The sequence below is a fragment of the Mesoplodon bidens genome, assembly GCF_964165515.1.
Source record: "Mesoplodon bidens genome assembly, chromosome: 5".
Lineage (NCBI taxonomy): Eukaryota > Metazoa > Chordata > Mammalia > Artiodactyla > Ziphiidae > Mesoplodon > Mesoplodon bidens.
The window spans coordinates 125,643,079-125,660,288 of record NC_138161.1 but is presented as its reverse complement, the minus strand read 5'-3'; the positions used below and the strand labels follow the sequence as shown (position 1 = coordinate 125,660,288).

The 17,210-nt window shown below is 40.1% G+C and overlaps 1 protein-coding gene across 1 annotated transcript in view; it reads right to left on the bottom strand.

Moving 5' to 3' along the window:
• Positions 1-4,917: 4,917 nt before the first annotated feature.
• The window catches only part of LRRC3B (leucine rich repeat containing 3B), a 95,014-nt gene continuing 82,721 nt past the window's right edge, over positions 4,918-17,210 (bottom strand). The window contains exon 2 of the mRNA XM_081234215.1: positions 4,918-6,006. Coding sequence (XP_081090341.1) covers positions 5,063-5,842 — 780 coding nt within the window. The 5' untranslated portion in view covers positions 5,843-6,006 and the 3' untranslated portion in view covers positions 4,918-5,062. The remainder of the gene's footprint in view (positions 6,007-17,210) is intronic.

The window sequence follows — 17,210 nt, the reverse complement described above, 5'->3', positions numbered from 1 at the left end:
ATTTGTGAAAGGGAAAGTAATCCTTTCATCATATCTTAACATTCATAGATATTCTTTATTACAACTCTGTGGCAATGTAGGAAACTTAAGTGCCTTCCAAATCCTCAGAGAAACTTTCTGATAGCCAATGATGTTTTCACAGTGTGTAATATTATGTTGTTCGGTTTCTTTGAAGACTGGGGAGCAGTTTATCAGGAGAGGCAGCCAGTGTCCTATTAGGGACACTGCACAGGTATTTGGAGATGTGAGCGCTAATCCCCAAGCCTGTAGGGATTTCAGTGTCAACACCTGAGAAATCAGTGGATGAGATCATCTCTAGGACTCTTCCATTCCTGACATTCTAGGAGTTCACCTATCTCTAGTAACGTGAACATTTAATTAAGCAGAATTTTCCACCCTCCAACTGTGCCAGACAAATGAGAGAACTCACTGTATAAGCCAATAAGAAAAACCTACCCACACCCCAGGCTGCCTTATGCTGATGGGTGTCAGAACAAGAATTATTGTGGGTAGTCAAAGAAGGACATGAAAAAGAACAACACGTACATGGCAGACTTTATATATCAGTGCCTTACAATTTGCCAATGCGTTCCTGAAAGTTAAATCTTCCATTACATAACTTTTTATCACTTTCTGAAAAATGTTTGAGTCAGGTTGGCACATTTTATGATTTGCCTTGCTTCAGAGATAAGCACTTTGTCAACAATTAGATTAAAATTCCCAGGTATTTTTTTCATTTAAAAGGTTGAGGTTAGGGAGGGGTAAATTGGGGGTCTGAGATTGGCAGATACACGCGACTATATATAAAACAGATAACCAACAAGGACTTACTGTATGTACAGGGAACTCTATTCAATATTCTGTAATAACCCAAAAGGGAAAAGAATCTGAAAAAGAATAGATACATGTATATGTATAACTGAACCACTTTGCTGTACAACTGAAACTAACACAGCATTGTAAATAAACTATATTCCAATAAAAATTAAAAAAAATACATGAGGGTAACTTTCTCAAGTTTCCCACTGGACATTGAGAACTATTGAGTTATTTATCTCTGTGTTATATATTGATACTTTGTGACAACAACTGCTGAGATAACCATTATTATTCAACAGCTGCAGATGTTTCAACCCATGTTAAATCCTGAGAGGAGGTTCCGAGACAACTGGGCTCCAGTCTAGGACTGTCTGAGACTGGGACTGAGTCCCTGCCCTGTCGCCTCTGCTGGCTGCATTGATGCTGTGATGCCCTTTAAGTGGCCACCTCTGACTGACCAAGATCATACAGAAGGGAGTCTCTAAGCCTGGGTAAGATGAGCTTTGACAGATCTATGAAGGCCTGTGAATAGTCAATCCATTCCTCTGGCAGATGCAAGAGAGAAATAAAAGTATTTCCTGCATATATATGTGGAACCTAGAAAAATGGTACAGATAAACCTGTTTGCAGGGTAGAAATTGAGACATAGATGTAGAGAACAAACGTATGGACACCAAGGGGGGAAAGCGGTGAAGGGTGGTGGTGGTGTTGTGATGAATTGGGAGATTGGGATTGACATATATACACTAACGTGTATAAAATAGATAACTAATAAGAACCTGCTGTATAAAAAAAAAAAAGTATTTCCTGCATACCAAACAAGCTTCCAAGACACTAAGCAAGCTCCTCAGGAAAAGCTTCACATTGTAATTCCCTTAGTTTAAGTTGAATTCTAGGAAGAAATTTGGTTTGGAAAGAGTGTTTGTTCATTCAACAAACTCCATATATTTAATGATAGAAAGTACATTTTCTGACTTGATCTGAGTTACTCCCAACCCTGTACATTGTAAAACTGTGTAACTCAAACCTCTCCTTTTTTTCCTCAATGCATTTTGTTGAGTATAAAGAATAGATGCTTATATATGTATAACTGAATCACTTTGCTGTACACCTGAAACTAACACAACATTGTTAATCAACTACACTCCAATATAAAATAAAAATTTAAAAAAAATAAATAAAGGTTGAAGTTAAAAGAGTGATGCCTAAGGAGAGAGCTGAGCAAAGAAGCTGTTATGTGGAATATTTAGAAGGGAATATGCCATGTGCCTCAGATAATAGTTCGTTTCAAAAACCTTACAGCTCTAAAATAAGTTGCGCTCCATGTAACAATGTAAACATGTGCAAGGGCTTGGAAATTAAAGAGCATGTTGGAATCAAAACCAGAGTGTGCACATTGGGCCTTTTTCTATATAGCCAGCCATGAGCTTGAGGAAGTTCTTTCCACTCCCTGGCATCATTCCTATAGGCTGATGGGAAGAGTATTTCCGTTCAGTTTTGGTCCTGAAGTGGTCTTGTAGCCTGTTATTTGTTTTTTTTTTTTTTAAATAATTAATTTTCTCTTCCAATGGTTTATATATTCCAATTCATGGCAATTTAAAACATTAGGTTTTTTAAAACACTTGCACTTATGGCACTGTTAACTAGAACTATACAGGCAGGGAAAGGGATTAACCTAGGATGCACTTTTAATTCTACGTACGTGGAGAATTACAAACTAAAATGTGGGAATTGAACTTGGCCACATCTGGACAAGACCAGCACTATATGTCAACACATTTCAGAGGTTTTTTCCCTTGACAGGTACTTTCACTCGACTAATGTAATTGAGCAGTAGGAAAATAAGCTCTTATTCCTAAGAATATACAGATTATTTTGGAAGAAGCAACCTGAAATGGATTTTGTGATTTATGAAAGATTTTCTAAAATGAATGTGATTCACACACTCAGATAAACACAATTAATTTATTGACTATTTTAAAAGGTTATCTTAGCAAAGCCTTGATTTTTCTACTCTTTAGGGTGAAAAAAAAGCATATTCTGTTAGTCATCTTTCTATGGTAATACTCACAGAGATGTATTATAAGGTTGTCCTCCAGGGGGTGTTAAATCTTCAGCAAAGCTCCAGTGTTGCTGAAAGGCGTTCAAATCCAGTTAGCACAGGCAGACAATGTGGCTTCCTTCTCACAGGGATGCAGGAGTTCTAGGGCCCACATCCTGAATTTCACATCTCAGGCTTCTACACGAGACCTCATACTTTTTAGTAAGGCTAACGCAGGCATGAAAAGCCGGTGGCCGTGGGGTGCGTGCCATGAGCCCAGCCATACTGCTCTGAATGTCAGGTGGCAAATCTTGGGCTGGCTGATCCTCAGGATTCACACTGCTAAACTTTTCAAGACACTATTGTTATGGATAGAAACCATGGTGCTTTCCAAGGGCAGAAATGTGATTCCTGAAGGCCCAAAGACAACCTCATATGAGCTGGAGAAGGCTATGTCCGTCAAAATGGCAAAGGACCCTTCCTTCCTACTTAATCCCCTCAAAGGGCTATTTTTGCTGTTATTTCTTAATGAAACCATCACTTGGGAGTCTGCAAACCTCTAGGTCTGGCGAACCAGCAACTTGAAGTAGTAGTAAAAGTCTACGACTGCAAAGCATACGGTATAGCAGCTAAGAGGTCCGTTGGTTCTGCAGTTGACTGACTGGGCTTCAATATCTGCAATACTTCTTACAAGCTTATAATACTTCTCTATAATAATTCTCATTCTGAATTAACTACTTAAACTCCTGCGTCTCTGACTTATCATTCACAGAAGACTATCTCATAGGGTAATGGTAGGATTAACCAAGACAACCCAAAGAAAGTGCTTGGTGTATAGTAAGTGTTCCATAAACAGTATTAGTTACTTTTATTCCTGAGTCTAGGGTCGAGTCCCCATGATGTGACTCCAGCCCTGTCTCTCGCTCCCTGTTACATAGACCCCTTCGTCCCCCACACCTCCCTACTTTTATCCCTGTGTTCTGCTTCCTTTACCTTCCTCACCTACAGCATCTGATGAGATGCCACCCAAGTCTCAAGAATGACCTTTAACTGCAGCTTAAACCCGAAGAAACACAATTCCCTCCTCCAAGCACCAAATGAGCTTTCTCCTATCTCTGAACAATATCAGGGACAGACTATCTTGATACACAGGTGTTGGCATTTGTCAAATATATGGAACTGTACACTTAACATGGGTGCATTTTTTAATATGTAAGTTATACCTCAATCAGCCAACCCAGTCAGAACATAATGAGAAGACCTCAGTCTTTGGAGTCAGGGAGACTTGGTTCAAGTTCGAGTTCTGATACTTTCTACTTGGCAGGTCACTGGACTTCTTTCGTGCACTGCTTCCTCCTCTGCAGATGAGGTGGTTGTCACTTTCTCCTCTGGGAGTCAGGGTTTGGAGTCATAGTATACAAATGCCTTGCACCATGCTTGCACACAGTTGATGCTACATGATTATTAAGACCTTCCTTTTTGGCATGGCTATTTCTATGTTGGCCACACACCTCTGTCCACCAGAAGGTAATCTTGAGGACAGAATATGTGCTCCTTTTTTTTCCCCATGTGTCTAGCATAGAGTAGACATAGTGTTTTGCTAAACACACCAACTTTTAGGTAGCAAACACCTAGAGACATCCCAACTTATGCCTCTGCAGGTTGCCACGCTATGTATTATCACTTAAGTTTGCTAAGGCTTAGTATTTTGAAGTCTGACAGATATTTTATTTGGCTGATAACTCAGCTATGGTGCCCCAGTGTACAATAGAACTTAATAACATCTCTCATTGTGATCATTCTTTAGGTTCACAAGAGTTGTTTGTTTCTCTTTAAAGCAATGGAATGACTGTACTGTTTTCTGGACCAATAAGTCACTCTGTTTTTCATGGTTCAAAGTTAGGCTTTTATTTGGTTTCAACTTAAAAAAATAAATTTCATTATTAAATACTGAGATGGATAGAACTAAGGTTCAGAGAAGTAGCTGACTCAGGAATATACCACCAGGAGTACAACTGAGGGGTGGATCACCTAAACAAAAATGATTTATGCTGTTATGTTTGTTAAAAGTTCAACAGTGGCATGATTCAAAAGAAACTGAGATACAAGGTTTCAAATGTTTACAACGGATGAGAGAAGTAAACCACTTATTCTACTGCAATCCCAAACGGATTTCTCTTTCCATGCCAGTCAGTTCGGACACTACACCACTGTACTAATGTCGTCGGGTTCGTCGGCTTTCTTTTGCCTGCTCGGCAGGGATTTCAAGTATTCAAGGTGTCTTCGCGCATCTTCCTGATTTTGCCTCACATAATACACCACGTACGAGATCACCATGGTGAACCAGCCAAACATGGTGACCAGCATGGCATAATCAGTCGTTTTTTTAGGGAGGTTACAAAGGTCAGCGTCATTGGCAGCGTTGAGGAACGGTCTCCCGGCGTGTTCATCCAGCACGGAGGTCTTGCAGATCACATTGTGCGCTGTCTCGTGATTGGACACCATGCCCCTCAGAACTTGCTGGAGTGTACAGTCGCAGTGCCAAGGGTTGTTGGCAATCCTGGCCCTGGCCTTCAAGTTATTGAAAGCGTTTTTGTGCACGCTCTGAATCCGGTTGTCAGACAAGTCCAGAGTCTGCAGAGTTTCAGCGACTCCTTTGAAGGCATGCTCATCGATAAACTCAATGCCATTTTTGGACAGGTTGAGAACTCTTAGTTGATGGAGGTCCTTAAAAATCTCATTGGGGATGGATGTGATCTGATTGGAGTCCAGATACAGTAAGACTGTTTCAGGAGGAAGATCTCTAGGTATTTCCTTGAGATTTGCATTGCTACAGGTGACATTTAAACCCCCAGAGGAAGAACAAAGACAGCCCTTGGGACACATACTGGCGGAATGAAAGCACAGTATCATAAGAACAAAACTTTGTAGGAGGAGACACATGGAGAGGGAACGAGTTAACCACAGGTCCACCAGATTCATGCTGGGATGTCAGCATAATCACAAGCCCATTCTTCATTTATTCCAACAAGCAACTGTGGTAACGTTTCCAGCCCTGTCCACACTGTTGATTTCCTTCTTGTGTGGTTCAAAGGGCTGCAGCTAATACATGTATCTCTTCATTATTCCGGTCCATGCTTGGGTACCTAAAGGAAAGGAAAGCAGATGCAATTAGCTCTTTTGCAAAGGGAGGTACATTGCAATTAAAAGTGCTCTCAGGCATCTGGCATTTTATGTGGGCAGGAGAGTTGGTTATGCAGGTAATTTCCATCAACACCACTGGGAGTTATCTGTGTAATGGGAGTCTCCTGCTCAAATCCCAGGTCCTGGGGGAGAGGACTGTCAATAAATTACATTTCCAAAGGATGTTGACTTGTTGTTCGTTGTGCAGAATTAGAGCAAACAGTCCAGATTTCTCTCATTTCTACTGGCCTTCACCACATCCTGAACCCTTTGTAAATTTTACAGCAATAAGAGTTAATTACCCCTTTGCTTCTTCCTACAATCAAGAGGCATCAAGGCAACTGAGCCCTTCACTTGGGCAGCAGTGAGAAATCATACTGATATTTTACAGTTAATGACCATAGATAACAATATTTTTCATGGCTTTTGAATGGATGCCCAATTTGGAATATTTTCTGTAAAGAAATCTCTTACTTGAACTACGGAACGTATGAGTGCATTCCATCCTTCACAACAAAATGTTGCTAAGGACCTACAGCATGGAATCTCCAAAAGGGTTGCCTCCTTTGTGACCTCTTAAGATTACATTATACCTGGAAGGATGTCCTTAACTGGATTTCCAAAGGATTCTCTCTTTGTTTTCTAAACAATGTATCCCCTCTCCAATAGATCTTTAAATATGACACACACCTCCAAGCCTTTTTTTTTAGTATAAAAAGAGAATCAAGAAATACTAGCCTCTTATATGTAAGTCAAATCATTATGCTGTGCACCATAAACTTATACAGTGCTGTATGCAAATTATATGTCAATGAAACTGGAAAAAAATTATGTAATTAGTAGCCAAAGAAATGCAACTATAAAATGAGATATGAATGTTTTTCTTCTATCGATATAATTTTTTTAAATGCCATCCATATGCTTATAAAAATAGTATAATATAGCATCCTCATTAACACATCTTTTGAGAATATGTTTTGGAAAGAAATTTGGCAATATCTATTGAGAACATTAAATTTTATGTACATGTAATCTCTCTCTCTATATATATATCTTTTGACACTGTAATTTTCTTTCAAGTAATCTATTCTAGGGAAATGTTCTAAAATTAAACAAAAATTTAACCCCCCCCCAAAAGAAATACTAGGCTCTAAGATTTCCTCAATAGCCTATTTTTCCTTCTAATCATATATACACACACACACACACACACACACACATGTATTAGTGTTGGAAAAAGGCCAAAAGTAATTGCAAAACTTTAGTGATATGAGCAAGGTTATGAACTTACCCCAAAATGGAGATAAGAACATAAATGAACATTCAAAACTACTCTCTCATGTAAGTAGGACAGGCATCCTCACAGGTTAGGCAAGTGGATCTTGGACAGATTATGTGACTTGTCCAAGGTCAAATAGCTTGCAGGTGGTAGAGACAGGAATCAAACCAAAGACTTTGTTCTGACTCATTAATCTCACAATTCTTTCCACTACCCCTCTTTCCCAATTCCATCTGCTCCATGAGGGCAAACAGAATCCAGGGACTGCTGTAACTTCTGATGCTGTTACGTTGCTGCTCCATCCCACATTGAGAACCCCATTGGATCCCAGGAAGAGGGCCCTCTGCCTTGTGGAGGGGATCCATGCCTGACTTCCGAGGATTGTCTCTCAGGATCTGAGAAACAAGGAGAACATTCATTCCTCTTACAGCAGTGAGCAACAAATGACTCTCTGCAAACTTGTCTTTTCTAAAGATCCCAGATGGATAAATACAGAGGGAAATGACTCCAAATGTTACCAAACTCACAGAAAGGAAGATTAATGTGAGCTGAAAACATAATGAACTGGGTTGTTCATCATGGAAAAAATAAGATTAGCAACAGCAGAATGCAATGAATGTGCTTTTGGAATCCTGAGTCCCTCCAATGCCAGAGATGCTAGAGATGAACCCCTAGGCATACTAAACCGTGAGTCAACAGCTCATTTCATCTGAAGTGAAAGTTTACCTCCCTTCCATGTTTTCCTTCCTTCAAAACTTCATCACATGGCATTTAGGGACTGTAGTAATTGTCTAGATGGGTGAGAAAAAGCATGAACAGGTGTGGAGGGGAGGGCACTCAGAGAAGAAAGAGTGTGGCAGTAGGACAAGGCAAATGTGGCTGTGAGGAGGACATGAGAAGGACACAGGAGATGGGAGAAATGGGTGTGATTAGAGAAAACAAAGGGAGTCCCTGTCATCAAGCGGCTTCCATCACCTGAGTAGGTGCGACCTGAGTATGTGCTGAAAGAAGGAAAGCCTTCTCTGGAGGACACTCCACATCTCTCCAGAGACTGATTCCAAGTCTATCTGGAGGAAAGTGTTCTCTAATTTAGACCCTAAGTTCTGGGAGGGCAGGGACTTGTTTCTACCTTGTGTAGAGACAATAGTAAACAATTAAGAAGGAAAAAGTACACTGGGTTTGTATTTCAGCTCTAATCCTGATGAGCATTATGCTATCTAAACCTCACTCCCCTTCTCTTCATAGAGAGATTATAAAACATCTAATAACAATGTTGACTTGAGCATTATATGAGATAATCCATGTAAAGCATTTAGCACAATGCCTGATAGATAGTAAGTGCACAATACTTGTCAGCTAGAGTTATTATTATTATTCCAGATACATTCTGAACTCCTAGCATTGTGCCTGGCCTGTATGAAGGGCTAAATAAATATCTATTGTATGAATGAACCAATGAAGTATTGAGCAATCTAGCTGTGGTTTTTCTTCCCTATGGTAATTATTTTTATTACTTCAAACATAAGCACTGGGTCATCAAATGTCTGTTGGTTTTACATGTCAAAATGGTGGTCTCTGGAAAAATCACAAATGCACACTCTTATTTGAAGAATAGAACTTTTCCCCAGTACTCATCTCTAGACTTAATCTATTGTTTCTCCAGAATGATCAGTCCAATGGTCATGGTCACAGACAAGAAATGGTGCAAAGTTTCTTGAGATGAAATCCTTCATGCCCCAAATGGTCCACCTGAACACCAGATGGAATGCCTATTGGGTGTACAAATACTGAATACTCCTCGCATTCAAAGAGGTTGGACTCAAAGTGTTTCATTTTCTCTCTCTGATTCATAAAAAGGGAATAAAATCTTCTGGGACTGGCTGGATCACTGGGTTGCCATGACAGCCTCTAGAGCCTCCACTCTCATCCAGTATAAAGTGACAAAAGTTGCAGGATGTACAGAGCTGAGCCCTTAGATGTCCAAATACATCGAATCAAGGTTATCTTCAGCAGGAAGGACAGAAGAGCTGCCTCTCTACTCTATTGTGCTGAATTACTATTTTCCAAAGGGATTATCAGCTTGGCATTGCCTTAAAGTACTGGAAAGGTAAACAGTGATTCCTAGGAAAGGAAGCCGTGGGGAGATGTGCCTCAGAGTAAAACACCGGGCATTCTGCAGAAATCAGTGATCATCCAGCAGAGGACAGAGCTAAACAGAAGCCTGGAAACCTAAAGCTCCCTCCTGCTCTGTTCATCGTCAGGTCTACCCGCAAACCCAGAGTAGCAAACAAGTCATACTGCTGGTGGAAAAACTGCCTCATTGCTAACTTCAGAATGAGTGGGGGGAACACAGTGAAGGCTTGGGGTCACACTGATGATGCAACAGTGGTGGCAGCAATTCCCGCCTGCCCTCCTGAAAAGGAAGAAGACCCACCAAGAGGACAGCCCAAATTAAACAGCATCTTTTCTACCTCTTGACTCCCCCTTCAAATTTCTCCACTCATTATACTACCCTATCCTCATACCCTCATGCCTTTCAAATACGTCTGGGGCAACCAAGAAGCTACAGGATTTCTGAATGTGTTGTTCAGGTCTGAGCTGAGCCCCCAAAGAGGGCCATTTTACCCCTATATCCATTTCTTGCTCCCATTTCCCTGTCACACGAGTTTCAGAGCTACAGCATTAATGCTGGGATTGGGTGTCTGTCAACCATCAAATACTGTTTCCAGAAGAAAAAAAAATGCACTTGGCAGCCTGCCTGAGAAGACTGTTCTTTCAGTGGCTGATTAAAAACTCTGTCTTGTTTCCTGTTTCTTTCTTCCCATCATTAGGGGATACCCAGGGACACTCAGGGCTTCATGAACTCTTCGGAGATAGCTATATGCCTTGATTCAGAGAGAAATACCAGACACACCAATTTCTTCCAATTACCTTCCATGCAACTCTGCTACCAAACAGAAGGATTTGATTAAAAGGCCAAAAATAGAAAAACAGGAAGGTATTTCAATTTAGGACATAAAATTCAAACCCATAAAAAACCATAAAAGTAAGTACTTAAAATTAAAACTTCAGTATGGCAAATATACAAAGTGAAATGACCAATGTTAAAATAAAAGGCTGATTTCTCTAATATACAAGAACATCTTCCCAGCGGAATAAGAAATGGATCCAATAGAAAAATGGACAGAAAAACAATATATATATAAATGGACAATAAAATATATGAAAAGCTTCTTGATCTCACTGACAGTAAAATGAATTCAAGTCAAAGTACCTCTCATTTTGGTTAAAATTAGGAAGACTATCTAGCGTCAATGAAAGGGTGAAGAACAAAGCACTCTCAGACACTTGATGAGGGAATAAATGGGGCACTCTTTCTGTAGGAGCAATTTAGGAATATCTATTTCAAATTTAAGAACAAGTTAGATTGACTTGTACTGATGTAAATATCTCCAAAGATGACCTCCAAAAACAGCTTGAAAAAGGGTTAATAGAAAAGGGATTATAGTATAATTGCACTTGTGTAAAATTTTTATAAAGAGGAGGTAAATATGCAACCACAGGTATATAATTTATACATTTACATATGCATAAATCATTTCTGAAAGGATGTATAAGAAACTATTAATAGTGGTTAACTCTGAATAGTGGAACTCAGGGGCTGGTAGGGGGAGAAGAGGAAATGTCTTTTTGTTTTATACCCTTCTGTATGGTTTTAACTTCTTAGGGTATAAAGGTGTTTTGTTTGCTTCTGGTTTTGTTTTACAATAAAGATTTAACTGATTTAATACAAAAGGACCAGGGGTTAGATGAAAAAAGCAATCCAAATGTAATGCCTCTGAAAGCAAGTTTTGAGCACATGAGTTAAAACAGTGGTGGCCCAGAGGGACAGGCAAATGAGAAGATGATAAATTTTGAAAAGCTGAACATTTTTCAACAAGAAAGACTGAATATACAAAGGGAAAGTGGTGAGATCCTATATAAAAAGAGAACCCTAACCCACAACCTGCAGCAACCAGCCAGGAAAGTTAAACTATGACCTGTAGTTTGTACCAAAATCATCAGGATTTGATCAATAATTCCAGCTTCCCTGAACTTTGTCCCTGCTTCCAGCATAGGACCAAACCAGGGAAAACCAAATCCGCTCCCATAACCAATCACATAGGATGCTCTGGTTCTATTTTGCCCACCTCTAGCTTGCCCACACCAAGAGCCTCTAATCAGGGCATATTTGAAGGTTTTCTTTTTTTCCACTATAAAGCTTTTACACACCCCTGCCTGCATTTGAAGCTCTGCCAAATGCAGAAGATGGTGGTTGACACCCTTGCTATAGAAAGTGCTGAATAAATAGCCTTTGCTTGTTCTCAGTTGGTCAGTTTTCATTAGTTTCCAAAAGACTAACGTTTGAGTACATGATATTTTCAATGCCACATTTCCAAAATTAGCTTTCCAACCTATTAGAGAAATTATATACCAATTTCTATATTCTCTATCAGCTAAGCATCTGTGGCATATGCCATTAATCTGCATAATTTCTGACCAAAAATTAGGGGAAGTGAATTGGGACCTGAATAATTCAGGTGAATGAACTGCAGAGGTAGTTTTCGCCACTGCTCTTGGAGGCCACGTTTGTATGTACAACGCCTTATTCCACATCTATAACACAGAGCCCTGCCTTGAACTTTAGTCCTACATTTCCATCCACAGCCACCTACTGTAACAGGGAAGAACAAAATCTGGCCCCATGTTGGATCTGTTTCTTTTACTTTGACCTTTGCTTTCCATTGTTTTCTTCTGTCTATAGCTATAGTCATACATAATGGCCTGCCTCAGGGAACCCTGCCCCTCTGCCTGAATGTTAAACCGAAGTGCCTTTGTTCAACTCACAGGGAAACCCCCGGACCCCACCCACCTGTGGATGGCTGCAAAAAAGGAAGAAATTAACACATCCCCTCCCTGAGGCTGGCCAAAACCAGGAGATATTTTGCAAGATTCATGGCCTTTTTACTTTACTTCCTCACCTCCTCCTGCTCTCTGTTCTATAAAAGAAACTGGCATCCAGACCCCGATAAGATGGTACTCTAGGACGCTAGTCTGCCAACTTCTCGGATGCCTGGCTTTCCGAATACAGTCGCTATTCCCTGCCTCAACACCTTGTCTCCTGATTTATTGGCCTGTTGTGCGGCGAGCAGAGCGAGCTCAGACTCAGTAACATCTATCAGCAAAAGATTCCACCGGGGCTTCAAACTGGGCATCCCTAAAAGCAAAATCATGTTCACCCTTCCACCCCACCCAATGACCTCTCTTCTACCACAAACCATATCCCATATGTAGAAAAGCACTAAAAATCCTTAACTTAAGATTTCTGGTTTTTGTTTGTTTGTGACTACAGTAATTTTTTGATTGACTACCTGGTGTTTTTTTGTTCTTTTTCAGCAAAAACTCCTACGTATCTGGGCTCCTCCCTTACCTCTTCTGAGCAGTCCCTCAGAGCTACCTGAGAGGCTGTCTCTCCTGGGCTATAGTCCTCAGTAAGGTCCCCGAATAAAACTTAACTGGAAACTTTTAGGTTGTGGGTTTTTTTTCCAGTTGACACTAATAAACAGCACCTTTTTTTTGAACCCAGCATCTATCCCTCTTTGGGTACTAACAAAGATTAAAGATAAGATTATATCTTGGCTAACATCTGTATTTATTATTCAACATGCTGAAAGTTTTGTTGTTTTTTTTTTTTTTTTTTTGCGGTACGAGGGCCTCTCACTGCTGTGGCCTCTCCCATTGTGGAGCACAGGCTCTGGACGCGCAGGCTCAGCAGCCATGGCTCACGGGCCCAGCCGCTCTGTGGCATGTGGGATCTTCCCGGACCGGGGCATGAACCCGCGTCCCCTGCATCGGCAGGCGGACTCGCAACCACTGCGCCACCAGGGAAGCCCCATGCTGCAAGTTTATAGGAAGGCTGAGTGGGAACCCATCTGTCTCAGTTTCCTTCTGCTTCTCTGTTATTATTTCTCAGTAAGTGCCTAAGGCATTTACAACCATAAGAGCTTTGCAAACTCTTGGCACATAATCTACATAAATGTAGGGTCCCAAAGATGCTCCAGGGTCCAGAGGCAACTTGAAAGCTGCTTTTAGATAGCACTAACTTATGCTGTATTTAGTTGTACTTCTGAGTGGGGTGAATGATTGTTACCATTTTTAAAAAACTTATCCTACTTAACCCTAGCCAATGACTTGGTGGCAAAAGTATAGGATTCAGATCCAAACCCAAGGTCCAGAAATTGGATTCAAAGTCCAGCTTCCTTGAATTCTAGGAATTTACTGACTCAGTTACACACCCATGCCTTAGTTGCCTTAGGACTATGACCAATAATATCCACCTCACTGGTCTCATAATTATAAGGATAAAATAACATAAATATATGTGAAATGTGCTTCAGAAACTGTCAATGACTGTTCAAAGATTATGCTCTATTATGAGTTTTAGTATTTAGTTGTTTTTCTCAAATATCAATCATCATTTTTTTCCAGAGCCTCACATTTATTTTTCTTAAGCATAATCAACTATGAAATAGTTCTCACATCACTTATACAGTTGTCAATGAAAAAATGTTGCTGCCATATCAGTAAACAAAGGATGCTGCAGCTATCACATTACAGCCACCAGATGAGCCCTGAGGGAACTCAGGATAGAAACTGGACGCCTTCCATCAGGCCACCAGCTGCTGCAGCCACCCTCTTCCCCCGACACACACACACTGTGCACCCTGACAAGACTCAGAATGTGAACACACAGGATACTGGTCCCAGAAAGCTGAGGTACATATCAAAGGAATGATTTCAACAAGCCCAGAGTCTTGCATCTTCCCATACATAGAAAAGCACTAAATTCCTTAACTTGAGATGTCTGGTCTTCTTTAATGAACAGTAATCTTTTGGTGTTCCAACTACCTGGTGTTTGTTGCAAAAACTCCTATATATCCTGGCTTCCCCCTGACCTCTTCACAGCAGTCACTCAGAACGATCTGAAAGGCTGTTTCCCAGGCTTAAGACCTTGGTGTTGTCTGCAAATAAAACATAAATCTCAACTTTTAGGTTGTGCTTTTTTTTTTTCAGTAGATACAGTATGTCAAAATATATTTAACCTGAATCTAATCAAGAGGAAACGACCTGACCAATCCAGAACTTGAGACATTTTACAGGGTGACTGATCAGGATTCTTCAAAGAGTGACTGAAGGGAAAAAACAAAAAAACAAACAACAAACACAACCAAAATCATATAAGAACAGGCTGAGGAACTGTTCTAGATTAAAGAAAAAAGAGACGTGGCAACTAAAAATGTTACCAAATTAGTTGCCTGAACCCACACTGGGGTCCTAGCCTGGGCTGAGACCCTTTGTCTCATCCAGGGAGGTTCTTTTTCTGATCAGATTTGCACAGCCAATAACAAAACCAATGCTGAGACTGGAACAGTGCAAGCTTTATTCAATGGCCAAGAATGGAGAAGCAGGAACTTAGTTCGCAAGTCAACGTCTCCTGTATATTTGGAGTCAGCAAATATATAGGAGATTCACAGTAAAGGGAGAGGTTTGGAAAGAGTGGGAAGAATATTTGTGAGTTATCTGAGAACAGGAGTGTGGTTAGGACCTGAGGCAACACTCCTTTTCAGTCCTTATATGGGCTTTTCTGGCTGTTGTCATGGCAACTGTCAACTGTCATGGTGATGGTGGGAGTGTCATTTAGCTAATATAATGAGCATATAATGAGGCTCAAGACCCACTGGAAGTCAAATTCTCTGCCATCTTGGGTCCAGTAGGTTCCAACCAGTTCTTGTTTTTTCTTCTTTGCAGCTTTCTCCTTAAACTTAAGTAAGAGTAATTGGTTTCCATTCAAGGGAGGGGCAGGGGTATGATTCTGGGGCAACAACCTTGGTAACAAAGGTGTTGTGAGAGATTGACTTCTGGATTTAAAAAAAATGCTAGAAAAGGCATTATTGGAATGACTGGGAGAAATTTTGCATAAAAACAATGTTAGCTATTATTGTATCAAATTTAAATTTATTTGGTTTTATCATGATATAAGTAGAAAGGAGAGAGTCCTTGTTCTTAGAAGGTACAAGATTTGGGGGTCAAGAGTCAAGACGACTGCAACTTTCACATAGTCCAGCAAAAACAAAACTATATTTATATGTAGAAAGAAAAAGACAAAAGTGGCAAAAGATTAACAATTGGTAAATGGAAAGTGATGGGATGAACCTGTTCATTGTACCAATTTTTCAACTTATCTGAAAGTTTTGAATTTTTTCAAATGAAAATTTGGAGGGGAGATTCTATGTTTTTAAAATAAACAACAACAAAAAGGAACTTCAAGAGGAGAAGAAACCCCTTCCTGGTAAAGTAGGAGAATCTTAGGAATGCTAATCAGAGTTTGACTTATCTCCTCAGAGATACACAAAATGGAAACCCAAGGTGAAAGGAGCAGCAATTCTTTAAAACTGCATTTCATGAATATCAAGACTAGAAAAAGGAGGGTACACTGACATAAGACTCATGTGTCAGGTGGACCTAGTTTTAACTGGGCAGCATGAAGATCATGGCTTGGCTCCTTACTAATTATGTAACCTCTCTATCCCACAGTTTTCTCAAATGAACATGGGGGTAATAATAGTTCGTACCACAAAGGGGTTTCATGAGGATTAATTTAGATAACGTATTACTCAGCCATAAAAAGGAACAAAATATTGTCATTTGCAGAGACGTGGATGGACCTAGAGATTGTCATACAAAGTGACGTAAGTCAGAAAGAGAAAAACAAATACCATATGGTATTGCTTCTATGTGGAACCTAGAAAAATGGTACAGATTAACTTACTTGCAAAGCAGAAATACAGACACAGTTGTAGAGAACAAACTTACAGATACCAAGGGGGGAAGGGTGGGTGGGATGAACTGGGAGATTGGGATTGACATATATACACTATTGATACCATGTATAAAAGAGATAACTAATGAGAACCTACTGTACAGCACAGGGAACTCTATTCAGTGCTCTGTGGTAACCTAAATGGGAAGGAAATCCAAAAAGGGGGGGATATATGTATATGTATAACTGATTCACTTTGCTGTACAGCAGGAACTAGAACAACATTGTAAAGCAGCTATACTCCAATAAAAATTAAAAACAAAAAACTTAAAGCTTCGGTTGCATGAAAAACTCTCAGCAAGAGTTACTGTTACCACCACTTCTGCTACTACTACTGTTATTGTTATCATCATTTTATATCTTGTCTTCCCTCTGCTAGGGCAATGTGGAGGCTACAAGTGTTACCCTCCCCTTAATGCAATGAAGAGAATAATTCTGATGGTAGCTAACATTTCTACTACATGCAAGGCACTGAACCAAAGGCTTTACTTTAAAAATAAAGAGTAATTTTGCCCCAGGGTGGATCATACCTGGAGTCTCCCCCTATCTACTTTGAATAATTTAGATGATGAGATTTGGGACTTTAAAGCTGATGCTATTTAGATGAGATTTTGGATTCTGAATTGATGCTATAATGGGTTGAGACTTTGGGGAAAGTTGGAGTAGAATAAATATATTTTGCATGGGGTTGAATATAAATCTTTAGGGGCCATAAGGTAGGTTGTAGTTGGCTAAAAGATGCCCCCCAAATATCTAGGTCCTAATTCCTAGAACCCATGAATGTTACTTTTAGGAAAAAGAGACTTTGCAGATGGGACTGAGTTAGGGATCTTGAGATGGAGAGATTATCCTGAATAATATTTGTGACCCTCTAAGTAGGAGGCAGAGGGACAGTTGACACAGAAGAGGAGAAGGCATGATGTCTACTGAGTTAGAGCTTGGAGTGATGTGGCTACAAGTCAAGGAAT